General features: G+C 36.5%; 3 protein-coding genes across 3 annotated transcripts; all 3 read left to right on the forward strand.

Annotated features, from left to right (window-relative positions):
* The first annotated feature begins 781 nt into the window (after positions 1 to 781).
* Positions 782 to 1,825, forward strand: LOC123546043 (transcription intermediary factor 1-alpha-like). Its single transcript, XM_045332230.2, has one exon. The coding sequence runs from the start codon at positions 782 to 784 to the stop codon at positions 1,823 to 1,825; it is 1,044 nt and encodes a 347-aa protein (XP_045188165.2).
* Positions 1,826 to 10,829: 9,004 nt separating this feature from the next.
* Positions 10,830 to 12,530, forward strand: LOC123546044 (uncharacterized). Its single transcript, XM_045332231.2, has one exon. The coding sequence runs from the start codon at positions 10,830 to 10,832 to the stop codon at positions 12,528 to 12,530; it is 1,701 nt and encodes a 566-aa protein (XP_045188166.2).
* Positions 12,531 to 17,812: 5,282 nt separating this feature from the next.
* LOC128559233 (uncharacterized) lies at positions 17,813 to 18,571 on the forward strand. Its single transcript, XM_053550458.1, has one exon. It carries the CDS (start codon positions 17,813 to 17,815, stop codon positions 18,569 to 18,571), a length of 759 nt encoding a protein of 252 aa, XP_053406433.1.
* Positions 18,572 to 19,647: the final 1,076 nt, after the last annotated feature.

Raw genomic sequence — 19,647 nt, forward strand, 5'->3', positions numbered from 1 at the left:
TCCGTAAGCCAGCTTCCTCACATGAAGAATTCAACTCCCCGAGTGAGGCTCGAACTCTCATCGATGAGGGGCAAGTGATTTGAAGCCAGCGACCTTAGCCACTCGGCTTCCGTGGTGTAGTCAAAAGAAGTCCCTTATAAATAGATCCTATTTTTTCCATTTTTTCGCGCATTTGCGCGTTAATCAAGAGCCAAATGAGCATTATTTCACTCGTGGAATGAATTTTACATAAAATATGACACTTTTCATGCTAATATTCGCATGTTTTCGAGTTGTTTACTTGAAAACGAAAGTAGGGTGTTTATTCTGTGGACCGCTTTCTGAAATGCGGCAATATGAGGGTACCTGACTTCAGTTGACTTGCATTCCACTGCATACTATTCAACACCCCTTTTTCTTTTCGTTTTGTTGAAGCAAATGTATGGATATCTTGTGGAAAATAGGTCTACGACGGAGTGAAATCTAGAAACTGTAACAAAATTGTTCTGAAGTAGCTGAATTTTATATGAAACAAAGAACAATTTCTTTTATTGGTATATAGCCTAAACAAGGAAGAAAATTTGTGTAGTCTCCCCTTATTTAACCTGTAGAAAAATTTAAAACTTCCTGTTTACATGCTCTAATGTAAACTTTGGACATTACCAAACTGGTCAATATCAAGGAGTATTTTTCATATCCAAGCAAACAAATAAATGATTTATTGAAGTATTAGACGTAATTAAGCTGTGTATAATATCATGAAAAGGTTACCTTGTAATGCATTTAAGTAAACAAACCAAATATGGAGGTGTCAGGACGTACAAAATCCAACCAGGAAGATGGAAAAGAAAATATTTTATGCCAGCCGTGCCACGGTGACGGCGATAATGTACCAGCAGAGGGATACTGTGAAACCTGTCATGAATATTTTTGTTCGTCATGTCTCAAATTTCATCGTAAACAGTCTGTAAGCAAGAATCACGTGATCAAATCTAAAGATGAAATGCCGAGGGTCAAAATTCAGACCGATCCGTGTTCTGAGCTATGTGCTTTCCACCATACCGAGATAGTGAAATTCTACTGTCAAGGACACAACTCAGTGGGATGTGGTGACTGTATGGTGTTGGAACATAAATCCTGCAAGGTTCAGTTAGTTTCTGATGTATCTGGTAACTATGGTAACAGTGATGAACTTGAACAAATAAAGAGGAAGATTGAAGATCTCCGAAAAGATATATCAGCCTCAAAACATGAAATAAAGCGAAGTTTGCAAGTTGTTGAAGATGTAAAGATCAAAATTATCAAAGATATAAAATCCTATCGTAGAGAAATGAACAATTACCTAGACCGTGTGGAAACAGAACTTATACAAGAAGTTGAAAAGCTAAATGCTTATGATGTGTCTCAACAAAGTCAGTTTCTAGATGAATGCAAAACCATGGAAAACGAAATCAGCGACTTTCAGGATAAACTAGACAATCATATGGACAAGATTAATGAATTGTTCGTAACAGCAAAGCTTGCACGGATGAAAATAGAGAAATTTCAAAGGGACTTTAAAAAGGTTGCTTCAAGTAGTCAAATACATTTGTGCAAGTTTGAACCCTGCAAAGAACTAGATTTGCTGAAACGAAACCAGACCCAACTAGGAATCATAAAGACACAAACGCAGAAATTTACTGCACAAATCAAGAAAAGTATAGTTGATATGAAGGCACATTATGTGAAGAAGCTCGATGTAACAACTACAGGCGACATATATAATTGTTGGATTACAGGATTAGCAATGATTTCTCCTGATGAACTTCTGCTTGTGGATTATCATAATGATTCTCTGAAGATATAGAATGTAAAAGACAATACAGTCACAACAAGGTATAAGACACCTGGTGAACCATGGGATGTAACAGTGATAAATTCTGAAACTGTTGCAGTCACCTTACGCAATAAAGGGAAAGTCTTGTTTATGAGCACCAAAAACGGACTGACTGAAAGTCACAGCCTGAAAGTTAAAATAGAGTGCAGAGGGATTGATCACCGTAATGGTGTCATTGCAGTGTCCTTTATCGAGCCAGCAGCTGTCCAGATACTGAACATGAAAGGTGATATTCTACATACAGTCAAAGATACCAGCATGTTTGTGTATCCAACCTACATAGCTTTCAGAGGTGATAAGAGTATTATTGTGTCAGACTATTGTAAACAAGCAGTGTATGAGCTAACAATAGATGGGCATCTAAAGGCAACGATGACGAGTGAGAATCTTAAATCTCCAAGAGGACTGGCAGTGACCAGTGATGGAACTGTTGTAGTTTGTGGGCAAGGTAACAGCGGAAGAGTGAGCATGATAGTTCCAGATTCAAGAGAAATTCTGCCTCTCTTTGTACAGCATGTCCAGAAACCTCTGTCAATTCTTGTTTGTGAAGGAGACAACAAACTGTTTGTATGTGAACACAGATTCAGATGATAATCATATTAAAATGTATGATCTAAAATAAAGCCCAAAACTAGTAAAGAACTCTTTATTTTGTACTTAAGCAGTATATACTGTGCATACCTCATAAGAAATTATTAAAAGTCATGTTTATTTTTGTTAAAAATTGTGTAGACAGGTAATGCAGTTTATATAACGTTATTCATTCTGTACATGTAACTTGCTAATAAGGTTGTTGCACCGTTTACTTGATTGAATTTTAGTTATGGTTTACATTAGTTATTGTGCTTCCGGTTACCTATAACAAATCGTTCGTAATGCATTTGAAAGGTTCCCTACAGAGAGAGAGAGAGAGAGAGAGAGAGAGAGATATGAAATATGCCTGTCATAAATTTAAGTTGGGTTAATACACATACACATACAGAGTATATGTCAGTTTGTATGTAAAGGTTTAATACCAGTATTTAGGGCCTTAATACACTAAATCACGATATAAGACTATAGTCTGTCTCATTTTATTTTGGGTAAGACAGACGTTCGTACCACCAAAGTTTATGTTATGTTATAATATTTAATATGTTTTTTCGTTGACTATAATTTTGAATTTCAAAGAATAATTTTAGCTAGATAAATGTTTATAAGAAGATGCATATTGTAACGTCAAATTGGGACAGTGTAGTAAAAATGAGCAGAAAAAAATATTCTGTTTGAGTTTTTTTCCCTCCAAATATTTGTATACTTACTTTGCTACATTTTTTAAATATGATCATGTATGTGGCATTGTAACTACGGGAATCTGAAAATCTTATTATTGAATATACCTAGACTGGCGCCCGTCCCAAGGTTGTTCTATGATGTTCCTAGTATGTTAGTTTTCTTCATTAACTGTTTAAGTAACTCCAGCAGGTTGTTTCTGTCCTTTGCTCCAAGTGTTAGAGTTGTAACGTACAAATGTTTGTAATAGTAAGCTTCATGCTAGAATATCCCATGTGAGCCATTTTCTTGTGACATTGCTCATAATCTCATGATGAGACGATACAAGAGCTGTAAAATCGACGCTTACTAGGTGTTTTGTCCCGTATAATGCATGATAGCCCTTATAGAATTTAAGACAGTATCAATGTTACCATGTGGTTGATAGATAGAAATACGTGTTTGACTTATTTATCCATAGGTATTTGTTTATAAGCTGTATAAAATAAGTAGGCAATTTCATAATTTAAAAAAAGTAGTCCTACCATATATGATTACAAAATAATCATTTTGGTCAATATTTAACGTGAGCTAAAAACTGTAAATTGGTTTTATCATAAAAATGCAACCACAATTATTGGACCAGCGTGTATTTAGCAGTACAGCAGTTACAGCTGTAACAGCAATATTACTGCTATAACGTTGTAGCAGTAGCAACAGTATTACTGCTACTACTGCTGGAACGTTATAGCAGTAGCAACAGTATTACTGCTTCTACTGCTGGAACGTTATAGCAGTAGCAACAGTATTACTGCTATTACTGTTGTAAAGTTATAGCAGTAGCAGCAGTATTACTGTTGTAAAGTTATAGCAGTTAGCAACAGTATTACTGTTGTAAAGTTAGAGTAGTAGCAGCAGTATTACTGTTGTAAAGTTATAGCAGTTAGCATCAGTATTACTGTTGTAAAGTTATAGCAGTAGCAGCAGTATTACTGTTGTAAAGTTATAGCAGTTAGCAGCAGTATTACTGTTGTAAAGTTATAGCAGTAGCAGCAGTATTACTGTTGTAAAGTTATAGCAGTTAGCAACAGTATTACTGTTGTAAAGTTAGAGTAGTAGCACCAGTATTACTGTTGTAAAGTTATAGCAGTAGCATCAGTATTACTGTTGTAAAGTTATAGCAGTAGCAACAGTATTACTGCTGTTAGTGTTGTAAATTTATAGCAGTAACAACAGTATTATTGCTGCTACTGTTGGAAGTTATAGCAAAAACAGCAGTAGATGGAAGTTGTGCGAAATACAATATGAAATTAATTTTAGCAATTTATTTATTATTGGTCATCTAAACATTTTCACAGCTGTTTTAAAAAATATTTTTGTCTTTTTATGTCTAAAGAAACGGGCTCGAAACCCTCTTGCTGCTGTTATTCGCAGCTGCATTCCACGATATCGATATATTGTTGATATGTTGGTTCAAAAGAGACTACATATTACATCTCCGACGGATGTTCAGGATACCGACGGCATCCTGTTTTTTTTTTTAGAATTTTTACATGTCCGAAAATGGGCTCGAATCCTTGTTATTGCTGTAATTAATTCCCAGCGTCCAGGAGGACAACCATATGGAAATTGCTGGTATGTATATCAAAATAATAGTACATATAACATAGCCGACAGAAATTAAGAATGCCGAAGACATAAGTCCAAAGAAGGCCTCATCACGAAATTAGAACAGGTTTTCGTGCTCAGTTACTGCTATATTCTGCGCCGAAACGATGCCCGTAAGATAATATTTGGTTATCTTAAGTCATCGTTGGGGTCTTTATAACATACGAAATTAAATTTATTTTTGCAATTTATGCATAATGTTCTGACAAAGAACAGTGAAATGTGCGGAAAATCGCAATTTTTGCCATTTTTCAGGTGTTCGAAAATGGGCTCGAATTCTTGAGGACTTGAGGATAAATTGAACCACATGGATACATTACTGGTATGTATGTCCAAGTAACAGTATATATTACACTGCCTACGGATGTTCAATATGCCGACGGCATACGTCCAAAGTAGACCTCATCACGAAATTGGAACATGTTTTGGTGTTCAGTTACTGCTGTATTCTGCGCCGAAACGCTGCGTTTAAGCCATTTTTGTCATCTTAGGCCATCGTTGAGGCCTTTATGAGATATGAAATGAATTTAGTTTTAGCAATTTATGCATTATGGGCCGACGAAGAACAGTGAAATGTGTTGAAAATCGTAATTTTAAGCATTTTTCAGGTGTCTGAAAATGAGCTTGAATCCTTGTTACTGCTGTAATTCACTGCGTCCGGGAGGACTTGAGGATGAATCAAACCATATGTATATATTTCTGGTACATATGTCCAAACAATAGTACATATTACATTGCCGGCGGATTTTCAGGATACCGACGGCATACGTCCAAAGAAGACCTCATCACGAAAATGGAACATGTTTTGGTGCTGAGTTACTGCTGTTACTGCGCCGAAACTGGACGCCCTTAAGCCAACATTGTGTCATGTGAGGTCATCGTTTAGGCCATTATGAGATATGAAATGAATTTAGTTTTAGCAATTCATACATTATGTGTCAACGAAGAACAGTGAAATAATATGTTGAAAATCGTAATTTTAAGCATTTTACAGGTGCATGAAAATTGGCTTGAATCTTTGTTACTGCTGTAATTCGCAGCGTCCTGGAGGACTTGAGGATGAATCAAACTAAGTATGTAGATTTATTGCTGGTATGTATGTCCAAATAATAGTACATATTACACTGCCGTCGGATTTTCATGAAAACGACGGCATACGTCCAAAGAAGACCTCATCACGAAATTGGAACATGTTTTGGTGCTCAGTACTGTTGTATTTTGCGCCGAATAGATGCCATTAAGCCAATATTTGGTCATCTTGTTTGTGAGATATGAAATGAATCTAGTTTTATTAATTCATGCATTATGTGCCGAGGAAGAGCAAGTGAAATGTGTTGAAAATCGTAATTTTAAAATTTTTTAGGTGTCCGAAAGTGGGCTTGAATCCTTTTTATTGCTGTAATTCATAGCGTCCGAGAGCACTTGAGGATGAATTTAACTATGTGGATATAGTTCCTGTATGTATGTTCAAACAATAGTACATATTACATTGCCGGTGGATTTTCAGGATGCCGACGGCATGCGTCCAAAGAAGGCCTCATCACAAAATTGAAACATATTTTGGTGCTTAGATACTGCTGTATTCTGCGCCGAAACGATCAAAATGAGCCACGATTTGGTCTGCTTAGGTCATCGTTGAAGTCTTTATTATATACAAAATGAAAATAGTTTTAGCAGTTTATGTTTTATATTCCGTCGAAGAACGGTCTGATCTGTTGAAAATCGTAATTTTAAGCATTTTTCAGATGTCCGAAAATGGGTCTGAATCCTTGTTACTGCTGTAATTCACTGCGTCCTGGAAGATTTGAGGATAAATTAAACCATGTGGATGTATTGCTGGTACATATGTCCAAATAACAGTATATATTACAATGCCGACGGATTTTAAAAATGCCGACGGCATACGTCCAAAGAAGACCTCATCTAGTAATTGGAACAAGTTTTGGTGTTCAATTACAGCTGTATTCTGTGCCGAAACGATGCGCTGAAGACAATATTTTGTCATCGTAAGTCATCGTTGATGCCTTTATGAGATATGAAATGCATTTAGTTTAAGTAATTTATGGATAATGTCAGGTTGAATATGTCTATGTTCTTGCATTGTTTTCTCTAAGATAATAAAGGTATGATCTGTTCTGTTCTTTTCTGTAGTTTACAGCAAACCGGGTTCTAAATGTGGCCACTGGAGTGTAACCAAGCCTTACTATGATTTGACACAGTATGCAAGTTCTAGACATCAGTTGACTAGCTAGTTTCAAGCTGTTCAAAATGTAATTAGATTTCCTTAATACAAAGTTGATTTAGATTTCATCAGGGTAAATACTCCAACAGTGATCCATGCAAATTCGGTACAAAAAGCGGCTTTTGTTAGATGTTTAACAATGTTACCCAGTGTGATCTAAACCAATGATCCATTTTTAGCTCCACTATTAGGAGAATAGGGGGCTACTCTACTTGCCCGGCGTCGGCGTCGGCGTCGGCGTGAGCTTTCTTGGTTTTTCGGCAACCTTTGTTTTTCTGTCACATCTTTGTTACTATTGCTTATATCTTACTGTAACTTCACATAAACATTGTCCAGCATACAAACAAAGTATATGCAGGGGCTGGGTCCATTATACCCAAGGTCAAGGTCACAAAGTCGTTACACTTGGAATTATTTTCATGTTAAATTTTTTTGAAAGCTTTGTTTATAGACATATCTTAGGTTCTTTAAAAGATAATGTCTTGAAATTAAAAATATTTCTTTATTATTTGTGTTACAATCCCCGTAACTCTAATTGTATTTTTGACAGAATCATGCCCCTTTCATACTTTTGGCAATCTTCGCTTTCTTGATGTTAATTTAGTACAATATAAGATAAAGACTTCAAACTTGAACTGTATCTTTATCATCATCATTTGCATGAGTGGTAACTATCCCCATAACTCTGATTTGTGTTTTGACCAAATTATGCCCCTTTCATACTTAAATGTTTTGACAATCTTCGTTTTCTGGACATTACTTTGGTACTAAATAAGGTTATGACTTGAAACTCAAAATATATTTTTACCATCATCATCTGCATGTGTGGTAACAATTCCAATAACTCTAGTTTGTATTCTTGACAGAATTATACCCCTTGGTGTATCTTCCTTTTAAAGTAGAGGTCTCTTATTGAGACATATATTCATTTTACTGTCAAATCGACGAATAGTGGAGCGCGCTGTCTTACAGACAGCTCTTGTTTTTTTATTCGAGACCCAGAATCCAACTCCCCTAGAATTATTGGTTTCGAACTTGATATATCTGGGTAAACAATCTGATCAATTTTCACGTTAACCAACTTGAAAATATGTGTTTATGATGTGACCTTGTGACCTAGTTTCTAACCCCAAATGACCTGGTATCATTTAGAAAATTGGGAAAACATACTAACTAGAGTCCGTTTCATCTGTGCTGATAGCGTGGCCTCTGCTATTAATTAACAAAGGAATTGTTGGCGACGACACACGGTGCATGAATAGCGGACATTGGGCGATCACAATAGCTGAGCAATTGGTAAAATTCTTAGTAAATAAATTTCTCCAAACAACAACAACAAATCACTCACTGGTGAAATGCATTCTAGTCCGCAGTTCGCATGGCATTGCTGAACAGAATGCACTTTGATTTGAATCGCGAACTGCAGACCAGTTTGCAGGCGCGAACTGCAGACTAAATTTAGTCTGCAGTTTGCAATTCGATTCAAAAGCTATGGGCTTCGCATTGTGAAATGCATTCTAGTCCGCAGTTCGCAGGGCAGTGCTGATTAGACTGCACTTTAATATTTCAATCGTGAACTGCGGATCAGTTTGCAGTTCGCAATTAGAATCACGAACTGCAGACCAATCTACTGTTTGCAATTCGATTCCAAAGCTATGGGCTTCAAATTTTGAAATGCATTCTAGTCCGCAGTTCGCGAGGCAGTGCTGATTAGACTGCATTTTGAAATTTGAATCGTGAATTGAGCTGGCGATGGTTGACCTATATAAAAGTAGAGCGGACGCAGTGGTCCAATGGTAGTACTGTTTGACTACGAAACCAGGGGTCGTCTGCTCGAGCACCCGCTTCTAGAACCTAACATTTCGTAACAATGGAATAAGAGTTCCATGTATGGCTGATTTACATCTGACACGCTAAAGAACCAGGGAAGCTTCTAGAACTGGAGCGTCTTCTGTACCTTGCACTATTACTAACAGTCTTCCGGAGAAGTCGTCCATATGGGTTGCACCAGCGTCATATATATAGGCCTACATTCCATGTCAAAAATGATGGAAAGTGAACATGTTTAAAAATTTACCCAAAATGTATGTACACCATTAAGTAAGGCTGACCCTAACCTGTAGTCAGTCTATTATACGCAATGATACCTAACTTAAATCCCTGCTCCGCGGCTATTAAATTCTAGTCTGAGTCTACTGTGTGTATGCAACCCATGATTACAATAGGTAACAGTTAACGGCTACGTGCCACACTTAAGCACGCAAAACCACAGGCATTTTATATAGAATTTTAAATAAAATAGACTCTATTTTGACAGGCGTCACTGTTCATAGTCTGGATTTTCATACTTTTTAGTAACAATTAAAGGTTAAAAGGTAGGACTGGAGCAGGTCCTTAAACATACATACTTCAACGGTGTGCATATAATATACATTTCAAGGTAGCAGGGTACACTTTCGAATTTTGGCCCCCGTCAATATTTGTTATAAATAGAACATCGTGATTTTGGATGTCTGTAAATTAAGGTGAGAGATAATGATTATTAATTCTTTAGAAAATTTATACAGCCGACACATGTAAAATTCTGTTGTCAGTTGGAAAACTAACTGCTGGTAGCTTTGTATGATCAATGAGACACCTTTTCGCGGAAAAATTCAAATCACGGAAGGGTTCTGTGCTTGTTGATTGATACTCAGGAACATTTTCGTTATTTTGTGAAAAAACGAGCTGGATGGGCCCCCATTCCGTTTATGTCCTGACGTTCAGTAAGGACCATTAAACTGAGAAATGCAATAAAATTGGACATTGATCTTGCAGCGGGATCATTGTAGGCTGTTCAAAAGGTGCGAAATTGATGATTTTGGCATGCTATTTTTCATGGATGGTGTAAACCTTCCGTTTCGATAACTTTCTTTATTCTTGTATGAGAATCCTGATCTTGCCATTAATTAAAAGCACAAAACATGCACGCAATTTATAAAATGGCCACCCTAATTTTGCTCATAGGTGAAGTGCAATATTGCGATTCGCTACATGTAAGACCGTCCGTGCCCAAAATTTTCGCATCTAAATGTACCTTGCTACCTCAACGACTGTAAAGGTTACAATGCAGTAATTCGGTCAAAAATGTGCTTCCGTGGTGTAGTGGAAAGAAGTCCCTAATAAATAGATCCTAATTTTTCCATTTTTCGCGCATTTGCGCGTAACTCAAGGGCCAAATGGGCATTATTTCACTCGTGGAATGAATTTTACATAGAATTTTAAATAGGGCACTTTTGATGCTAATATTCGCATGTTTTCGAGTTGTTTACTTGAAAACAAAAGTAGGGTGTTTATTCTGTGGACCGCTTTCTGAAATGCGGCAACATGAGGGTACCTGACTTCAGTTGACTTGCATTTCACTGCATACTATTCAACACCCCTTTTTCTTTTCGTTTTCTTGAAGTAAATGTATGGATATCTTGTGGAAAATAGGTCTACGACGGAGTGAAAATCTAGAAACTGTAACAAAATTGTTCTGAAGTAGCTGAATTTTATATGAAACAAAGAACAATTTCTTTTATTGGTATATAGCCTAAACAAGGAAGAAAATATGTGTAGTCTCCCCTTATTTAACCTGTAGAAAAATTTAAAACTTCCTGTTTACATGCTCTAATGTAAACTTTGGACATTACCAAACTGGTCAATATTAAGGACTATTTTTCATATCCATGCAAACAAATAAATGATTTATTGAAGTATTAGACATAATTTAGCTGTGTATAATATCATGAAAAGGTTACCTTGTAATGCATTTAAGTAAACAAACCAAATATGGAGGTATCAGGACGTACACAATCCAACCAGGAAGATGGAAAAGAAAATATTTTATGCCAGCCGTGCCACGGTGACGGCGATAATGTACCGGCAGAGGGATACTGTGAAACCTGTCATGAATATTTTTGTTCGTCATGTCTCAAATTTCATCGTAAACAGTCTGTAAGCAAGAATCACGTGATCAAATCTAAAGATAAAATGCCGAGGGTCAAAATTCAGACCGATCCGTGTTCTGAGCTATGTGCTTTCCACCACACCGAGATAGTGAAATTCTACTGTCAAGGACACAACTCAGTGGGATGTGGTGACTGTATGGTGTTGGAACATAAATCCTGCAAGGTTCAGTTAGTTTCTGATGTATCTGGTAACTATGGTAACAGTGATGAACTTCAACAAATAAAGAGGAAGATTGAAGATCTCCGAAAAGATATATCAGCCTCAAAACATGAAATAAAGCGAAGTTTGCAAGCTGTTGAAGATGTAAAGATCAAAATTATCAAAGAAATAAAATCCTATCGTAGAGAAATGAACAGTTACCTAGACCGTGTGGAAACAGAACTTATACAAGAAGTAGAAAAGCTAAATGCTAATGATGTTTCTCAACAAAGTCAGTTTCTAGATGAATGTAAAACCATGGAAAACGAAATCAGCGACTTTCAGGATAATCTAGACAATCATATGGACAAGATTAATGAATTGTTCGTAACAGCAAAGCTTGCACGGGTGAAAATAGAGAAATTTCAAAGGGACTTTAAAAAGGTTGCTTCAAGTAGTCAAATACATTTGTGCCAGTTTGAACCATGCAAAGAACTGTATTTGCTAAAACGAAACCAGACCCAACTAGGAATCATTACGACACAAACGCAGAAATTTACTGCACAAATCAAGAAAAGTATAGTTGATATGAAGGCACATTATGTGAAGAAGCTCGATGTAAAAACTACTGATGACAGATTTAATTGTTGGATTACAGGATTAGCAATGCTTTCTTCTGATGAGCTTCTGCTTGTGGATTATCGAAATGATTCTCTGAAGATATTGAATGTAAAAGACAATACAGTCACAACAAGGTATAAGACACCTGGTTACCCATGGGATGTAACAGTGATAAATTCTGAAACTGTTGCAGTCACCTTACGCAATAAAGGGAAAGTCTTGTTTATGAGCACCAAAAACGGACTGACTGAAAGTCACAGCCTGAAAGTTAGAACAGAGTGCAGAGGGATTGATCATCGTAATGGTGTCATTGCAGTGTCTTTTGTCCGACCAGCTGCTGTCCAGATACTGAACATGAAAGGTGATATTCTACATACAGTCAAAGATACCAGCATGTTTTTGTATCCACCCTACATAGCCTTCAGAGGTGATAAGAGTATTATTGTGTCAGACTGTGATAAACATGCAGTGTATGAGCTAACAATAGATGGGCATCTAAAGGCAACGATGACGAGTGAGAATCTTATATCTCCAAGGGGACTGGCAGTGACCAGTGATGGAACTGTTGTTGTATGCGTTCAAGCTAATAATGGAAGAGTGAGCATGATAGTACCAGATACAAGAGAAATTCTGCCTCTCTTTGTACAGCATGTCCAGAAACCACTTTCAATTCTTGTTTGTGAAGGAGACAACAAACTGTTTGTATGTGAAGACAGAGATTCAGATGATAATAATTATATTAAAATGTATGATCTAAAATAAAGCCCACAAATAATAAAGAAATTTTTTACTTAAGCAGTATATACTGTGCATACTTCATAAGAAATGATTAAAAGCCATGTTTATTTTTGTTAAAAATTGTGTAGACAGGTAAAACAGTTTAAATAACGTTATTCATTCTGTACATGTATCATGCTAATATGGTTGTTGCACCGTTTACTTGATTGATCTTAGTTATGGTTTTAATCAGTTATTGTGCTTTCGGTTACCTATAACAAATCGCTCGTAATGCGTTTGAAAGGTTCCCTATATATATATATAGAGAGAGAGAGAGAGAGAGAGAGAGAGAGAGAGAGAGAGATGTTTGCAAATATGAAATATGCCTGTCATAAATTTAAGATTGGCTAATACACCTACACATACAGAGTATATGTCAGTTTGTATGTAAAGGTTTAAAAATACCAGTATTTAGGACCTTAATACACTTAATCACGATATAAGACTATAGTCTGTCTCATTTGATTTTGGGTAAGACAGACGTTCGTACCACCAAAGTTTATGTTATATTATAATATTAAATATATCTTTTCGTTTACTAGAATTTTGAATTTCAAAGAATAATTTTAGCTAGATAAATGTTTATACGAAGATGCATATTGTAACGTCAAATTGGGACAGTGTAGTAAAAATGAGCAGAAAAATTATTGTGTTTGAGTTTTTTTCCCTCCAAATTTGTGGATCGGATACCTTCAATTGGTTTTATCATAAAAATGCAATCACAATTATTGGACCAGTGTGAAGTTAGCAGTACAGCAGTAACAGCATTATTACTGCTATAACGTTGTAGCAGTAACAGCAGTATTACTGCTTCTACTGCTGGAAGTGTTATAGCAGTAGCAACAGTATTACTGCTATTACTGTTGTAAATTTATAATAGTAACAACAGTATTACTGCTGTAACTGTTGGCAGTTTTAGCAACAACAGCAGTATTACTACTGCTGTTGGAAGTTATAGCAGTAACAACAGTAGTTGGAAGTTGTGCGAAATACGGTATGAAATTAATTTTAGCAATTATTTATTATTGGTCGTCGAAACATTTTCACAGCTGTTTTAAATAATATTTTGTCTTTTTTATGTCTAAAGAAACGGGCTCGAAACCCTCTTGCTGCTGTTATCCCAACTGCATTGCACGATATCGATATATTGTTGATATGTTTTTTCAAAAGAAACAACATATTACATCGTCGAAGGATGTTCAGGATACCGACGGCATCCTGTTTCTTTAGAATTTTTTACATGTCAGAAAATGGGCTCGAATCCTTGTTACTGCTGTAATTCCCAGCATCCAGGAGGACAACCATGTGGATAAATAGCTGCTGTGTATAACAAAATGATAGTACATATAACATAGCCAACGGATATTCAGAATGCTGAAGACATACCTCCAAAGAAGGCCTCATCACGAAATTAGAATATGTTTTCGTGCTCAGTTACTGCTGTATTCTGCGCCGAAACGATGTCCTTAAGCCAATATTTGGTCATCTTAGGTCATCGTTGGGGTCTTTATAGCATACGAAATGAAATTAGTTTTTGCAATTTAACAACGTGACCCAGTGTGATCTGACCCAATGATCCATCTTTTTTATTCGAGACCCAGAATCCAACTCCCCTAGAATTATTGGTTTCGAACTTGATATATCTGGGTAAACAATCTGATCAATTTTCACGTGGACCAAGTTGAAAATATGAGTGTTTATGATGTGACCTTGTGACCTAGTTTCTAACCCCAAATGACCTAGTATCATTTAGGAAATTGGGAAAACATACTAACTAGGGTCCGTGTCGACTGTGCTGATAGCGTGGCAACTACTGTTAATTAACAAAGGAATTGTTGGCGACGACACACGGTAAATAGCGGACACTGGGCGATCTCAATAGCTGAGCGCTCTGTAAAGTTCTTAGTAAATCAATTTCTCCAAACAAAATCAACAACAAATCACGCACATTCCCATTGTTGTTTCCTGTAAAGTCTTTAGTAAGGTTTTGATGTATTATTTTTTATTTTTGTCTGTTTTGGGTTTAACGCCGTTTTCCAAAAGTATTTCAGTTATGTAACGGCGGGCAGTTTACCTAACCAGTGTTCCTGGTTTCTGTACCAGTACACACCTGTTCTCTGCAAGTAACTGCCAACTTCCCCACATGAATCAGAGGTGGAGGACGAATGATTTCAGACACAACGTCTTTCATCAAATCGTCACGGAGAACATACGCCCCGCCCGAGAATCGAACTCACGACCCCGCGAAATACATTGACCGTTTAATCGTTTTATAGACGACTTAAGGTACCCGATCCGCAAATAAGCAAGTTCTAACAGTGCTATCAAAATATATCAAATATTGATGCCTGGTAAGCTCATATCATTTTAAAGTGTAGTGTCTACTGGAAAGAAAAAGATAAATTACATGACACAACATGTTGTAGAATTTTTATTTTTTTACTTTATAGTCTTCAATGATACTTCAACAGAAATCCAGTTATTACAGTGTAAGATTTATCATTTTACAGTCAGAAAACATGACTGTAATGATTCTTGCATATTACTGATGGTCATTACTTTTACTAATTCTTGTTCAGCTGACACAACTCTTCCAAATAACACAAAAATAAAACACCTGGGGTCACCATGCAGGCATTGAAATGTTACCTATAAGTAAGTAAGTAAGTTAGTAAGTAAGTAAATATTTTATTATAGTGACATGTACATAAAACAGCAAATACTATTTCATAACATGACAAAACAAAGTTACAGTACCCGGCCCAATGGACCTATATGTCACCTGACTGAAACTTTAAATATATCACATTTAAATGCTATATTTAAACCTATATTGCGAGTGCAGACCCTTAACATTTATTTAGCAACCACTAACTTAGTACTTAAATTATAAGAATAACGTTCCAATAAACTTTTATTTTGAATCGTGAACTGCAGACCAGTTTGCAGTTCGAATCGTTAAGGGGAGGGAGTGCAGACCCATAACCTCTATTTAACAACCACCTTCTAAGTACTAAAATTATTATAGTAACATTCCTTGTACTTTCATTTACTTTTATTTAACAACCACTTTCTTAGAAGTAAAATTATTCTAGTAACATTCCTTGTACTTTCATTTTAAATCATGAACTGCAGACCAGTTTGCAGTCCGCAATTCGAATCGTGAACTGCACACCAGTCTGCAATTTGCCATTCGTTTCCAAAGCCATGACCATCGGATTGTGAAATGCATTCTAATCTGCAGTTCGCAGGGCAGCGCTGGCCAGACTACACTTTGAGATTTGAATCGTGGATTGCAGACAAGATGCAGTCTGCAATTCTAACTGCGAACGGCAGACCAGTTTGCAGTTCGCCATTCGAATCGTGAACTGCGAACTACAGACTAATCTGCCATTTGCAATTCGATTTCCAAGCTATGACCTTCGAATGGTGAAATGCATTCTAGTCCGCAGTTCGCATGGCATTGCTGAACAGACTGCACTTTGATTTGAATCGCGAACTGCAGACCAGTTTGCAGGCGCGAACTGCAGACTAGTCTGCAGTTTGCAGTTCGATTCAAAAGCAATGGGCTTCGCATTGTGAAATGCATTCTAGTCCGCAGTTCGCGGGGCAGTGCTGATCAGACTGCACTTTGAAATTTGAATCGTAAATTGAGCAGGCGATGGTTGACCTATAAAAGAATAATAATCAACTCAAAGAAGAGCGGACGCAGCGGTCCAAAGGTAGCACTGTTTGACTACGAAACCAGGGGTCGTCTGCTCGAGCACCCGCTTCTAGAAATTTCGTAACAATGGGATATGAGTTCCGTGTATTGGTGATTTACATCTGACACGCTAAAGAACCAGGGAAGCTTCTAGAAATGGAGCGTCCTCTGTACCTTGCACTATTACTAACAGTCTTCCGGAGAAGTCGATATGGGTTGCTCCAGTGCCATATATATATGGGCCTACATTCCATGTCAAAAAAGATGAGCATGTTTAAAAATTTACCCAAAATGTATGTACACCATTAAGTAAGGCTGACCCTAACCTGTAGTCGGTATATTATACGCAATGATACCTAACTTAAACATACATTCTTTAACGGTGTGCATATATAGACATTTCAACGACTGCAAAAAAGGAAGAAAATATGTGTAGTCTCCCCTTATTTAACCTGTAGAAAAATTTAAAACTTCCTGTTTACATGCTCTAATGTAAACTTTGGACCTTACCCAACTGGTCAATATTAAGGACTATTTTTCATATCTAAGCAAACAAATAAATGATTTATTGAAGTATTAGACGTAATTAAGCTGTGTATAATATCATGAAAAGGTTACCTTGTAATGCATTTATTACAATTAAGTAAATAAACCAAATATGGAGGTGTCAGGACGTACAAAAACCAACCAGGAAGATGGAAAAGAAGATATTTTATGCCAGCCGTACCATGGTGACGGCGATAATGTACCAGCAGAGGGATTCTGTGAAACCTGTCATGAATATTTTTGTTCGTCATGTCTCAAATTTCATCGTAAACAGTCTGTAAGCAAGAATCACGTGATCAAATCTAAAGATGAAATGCCGAGGGTCAAAATTCAGACCGATCCGTGTTCTGAGCTATGTGCTTTCCATCATACCGAGATAGTGAAATTCTACTGTCAAGGACACAACTCAGTGGGATGTGGTGACTGTATGGTGTTGGAACATAAATCCTGCAAGGTTCAGTTAGTTTCTGATGTATCTGGTAACTATGCTAACAGTGATGAACTTGAACAAATAAAGAGGAAGATTGAAGATCTCCGAAAAAATGTATCAGCCTCAAGAAATGAAATAAAGCGAAGTTTACAAGTTGTTGAAGATGTAAAGATCAAAATCATCAAAGATATAAAATCCTATCGCAGCGAAATGAACAATTACCTAGATCATGTGGAAACAGAACTTATACAAGAAGTAGAAAAGCTAAATGCTAGTGATGTGTCTCAACAAAGTCAGTTTCTAGATGAATGCAAAACTATGGAAAACGAAATCAGCGACTTTCAGGATAAACTAGACAATCATATGGACAAGATTAATGAATTGTTGGTAACAGCAAAGCTTGCACGGATGAGATTAGAGAAATTTTAAAGGGACTTTAAAAAGGTTGCTTCAAGTACTCAAATACATTTGTGCAAGTTTGAACCCTGCAAAGAACTAGATTTGCTGAAACGAAGCCAGACCCAACTAGGAATCATTACGACACAAACGCAGAAATTTACTGCACAAATCAAGAAAAGTATAGTTGATATGAAGGCACATTATGTGAAGAGGCTTGATGTAACAGCTACTGGTGACATTAGAAGTTGTTGGATTACAGGATTAGTAATGCTTTCTTCTGATGAGCTTCTGCTTGTGGATTATCAAAATGATTCTCTGAAGATTCTGAATGTAAGAGACAATACAATCACAACAAGGTATAAGACACCTGGTTCGCCATGGGATGTAACAGTGATAAATTCTGAAACTGTTGCAGTCACCTTATGCAATATAGGGAAAATCTTGTTTATGAGCACCAAAAACGGACTGACTGAAAGTCACAGCCTGAAAGTTAGAACAGACTGCAGAGGGATTGATCATCGTAACGGTATCATTGCAGTGTCCTTTATCATTCCACCAGCTGTCCAGATACTGAACATGAAAGGTGATATTCTACGTACAGTCAAAGATACCAGCATGTTTGTGTATCCAACCTACATAGCTTTCAGAGGTGATAAGAGTATTATTGTGTCTGACTGTTGTAAACATGAAGTGTATGAGCTAACAATAGATGGGCATCTAAAGGCAACGATGACGAGTGAGAATCTTAAATCTCCAAGGGGACTGGCAGTGACCAGCAATAGAACTGTTGTTGTTTGTGGTGAAGATGATAATGGAAGAGTGAGCATGATAGTTCCAGATACAAAAGAAATTCTGCCTCTCTTTGTACAGAATGTCCAGAAACCAATGTCAATTCTTGTTTGTGAAGGAGACAACAAACTGTTTGTATGTGAACACAGATTCAGATGATAATTATATTAAAATGTATGATCTAAAATAAAGCCCAAAACTAGTAAAGAACTGTTTATTTTGTACTTAAGCAGTATATACTGTGCATACTTCATAAAAAATGATTAAAAGTCATGTTTATTTTTGTTAAAAATTGTTTAGACAGGTAGATCTAATACAGTTTATATAACGTTATTCATTCTGTACATGTAACATGCTAATAAGGTTGTTGCACTGTTTACTTGATTGAATTTTAGTTATGGTTTACATTAGTTATTGTGTTTCCGGTTACCTATAACAAATCGTTCGTAATGCATTTGAAAGGCTCCCCACAGGCTGATCACTACCAAATAGAATGTAAGCTTCCGCAGGTCTATTCACAAGTAGTCCAAATATAAATAGTAAGTACTAATCTTTTTTCCTTTCCTAGTGCCTTTTCTCAACAGCAACGTGTTCACTTTTACCCTACCGCGTTCCAGTATGTATCACTTTTCTTTCTATCGAAATCGGCATGTTCCTACCGCATTCTACGAATTTTGAATTTCAAAGAATAATTCTAGCTAGATAAATGTTTATACGAAGATGCATATTGTAACGTCAAATTTGGACAGTGTAGTAAAAATGAGCAGATTTATTGTGTTTGAGGTTTTTCCCTCCAAATATTTGTATACTTACTTTGCTACATTTTTCAAATATGATCATGTGTTTGGAATTGTAACTACGGGAATCTGAAAATCTAATTATAGAATGTACCTAGAAAGGCATCCGTCCCAAGGTTTGTTCTGTCATATTCCTAGTATGTTAGTTTTCTTTATTAACGGTTGAAGTAACTCCAGCAGGTTGTTTCTGTCCTTTGCTCCAAGAGTTGTAACGTACAAATGTTTGTAATATTAAGCTTCATGCTAGAATATCCCATGTGTGCCATTTTCTTGTGACATTGCTCATAATCTTATGATGAGACGATACAAGAGCTGTAAAATCGAAGCTTACTAGGTGTTTTGTCCGGTATAAATAATGTACGATAGCCCTTATAGAATTTAAGACAGTATCATTGTTACCATATGACTGATAAAAAGACGGAAATTAATACGTGTTTG

The sequence above is a fragment of the Mercenaria mercenaria genome, chromosome 9 (assembly GCF_021730395.1).
Source record: "Mercenaria mercenaria strain notata chromosome 9, MADL_Memer_1, whole genome shotgun sequence".
NCBI lineage: Eukaryota > Metazoa > Mollusca > Bivalvia > Venerida > Veneridae > Mercenaria > Mercenaria mercenaria.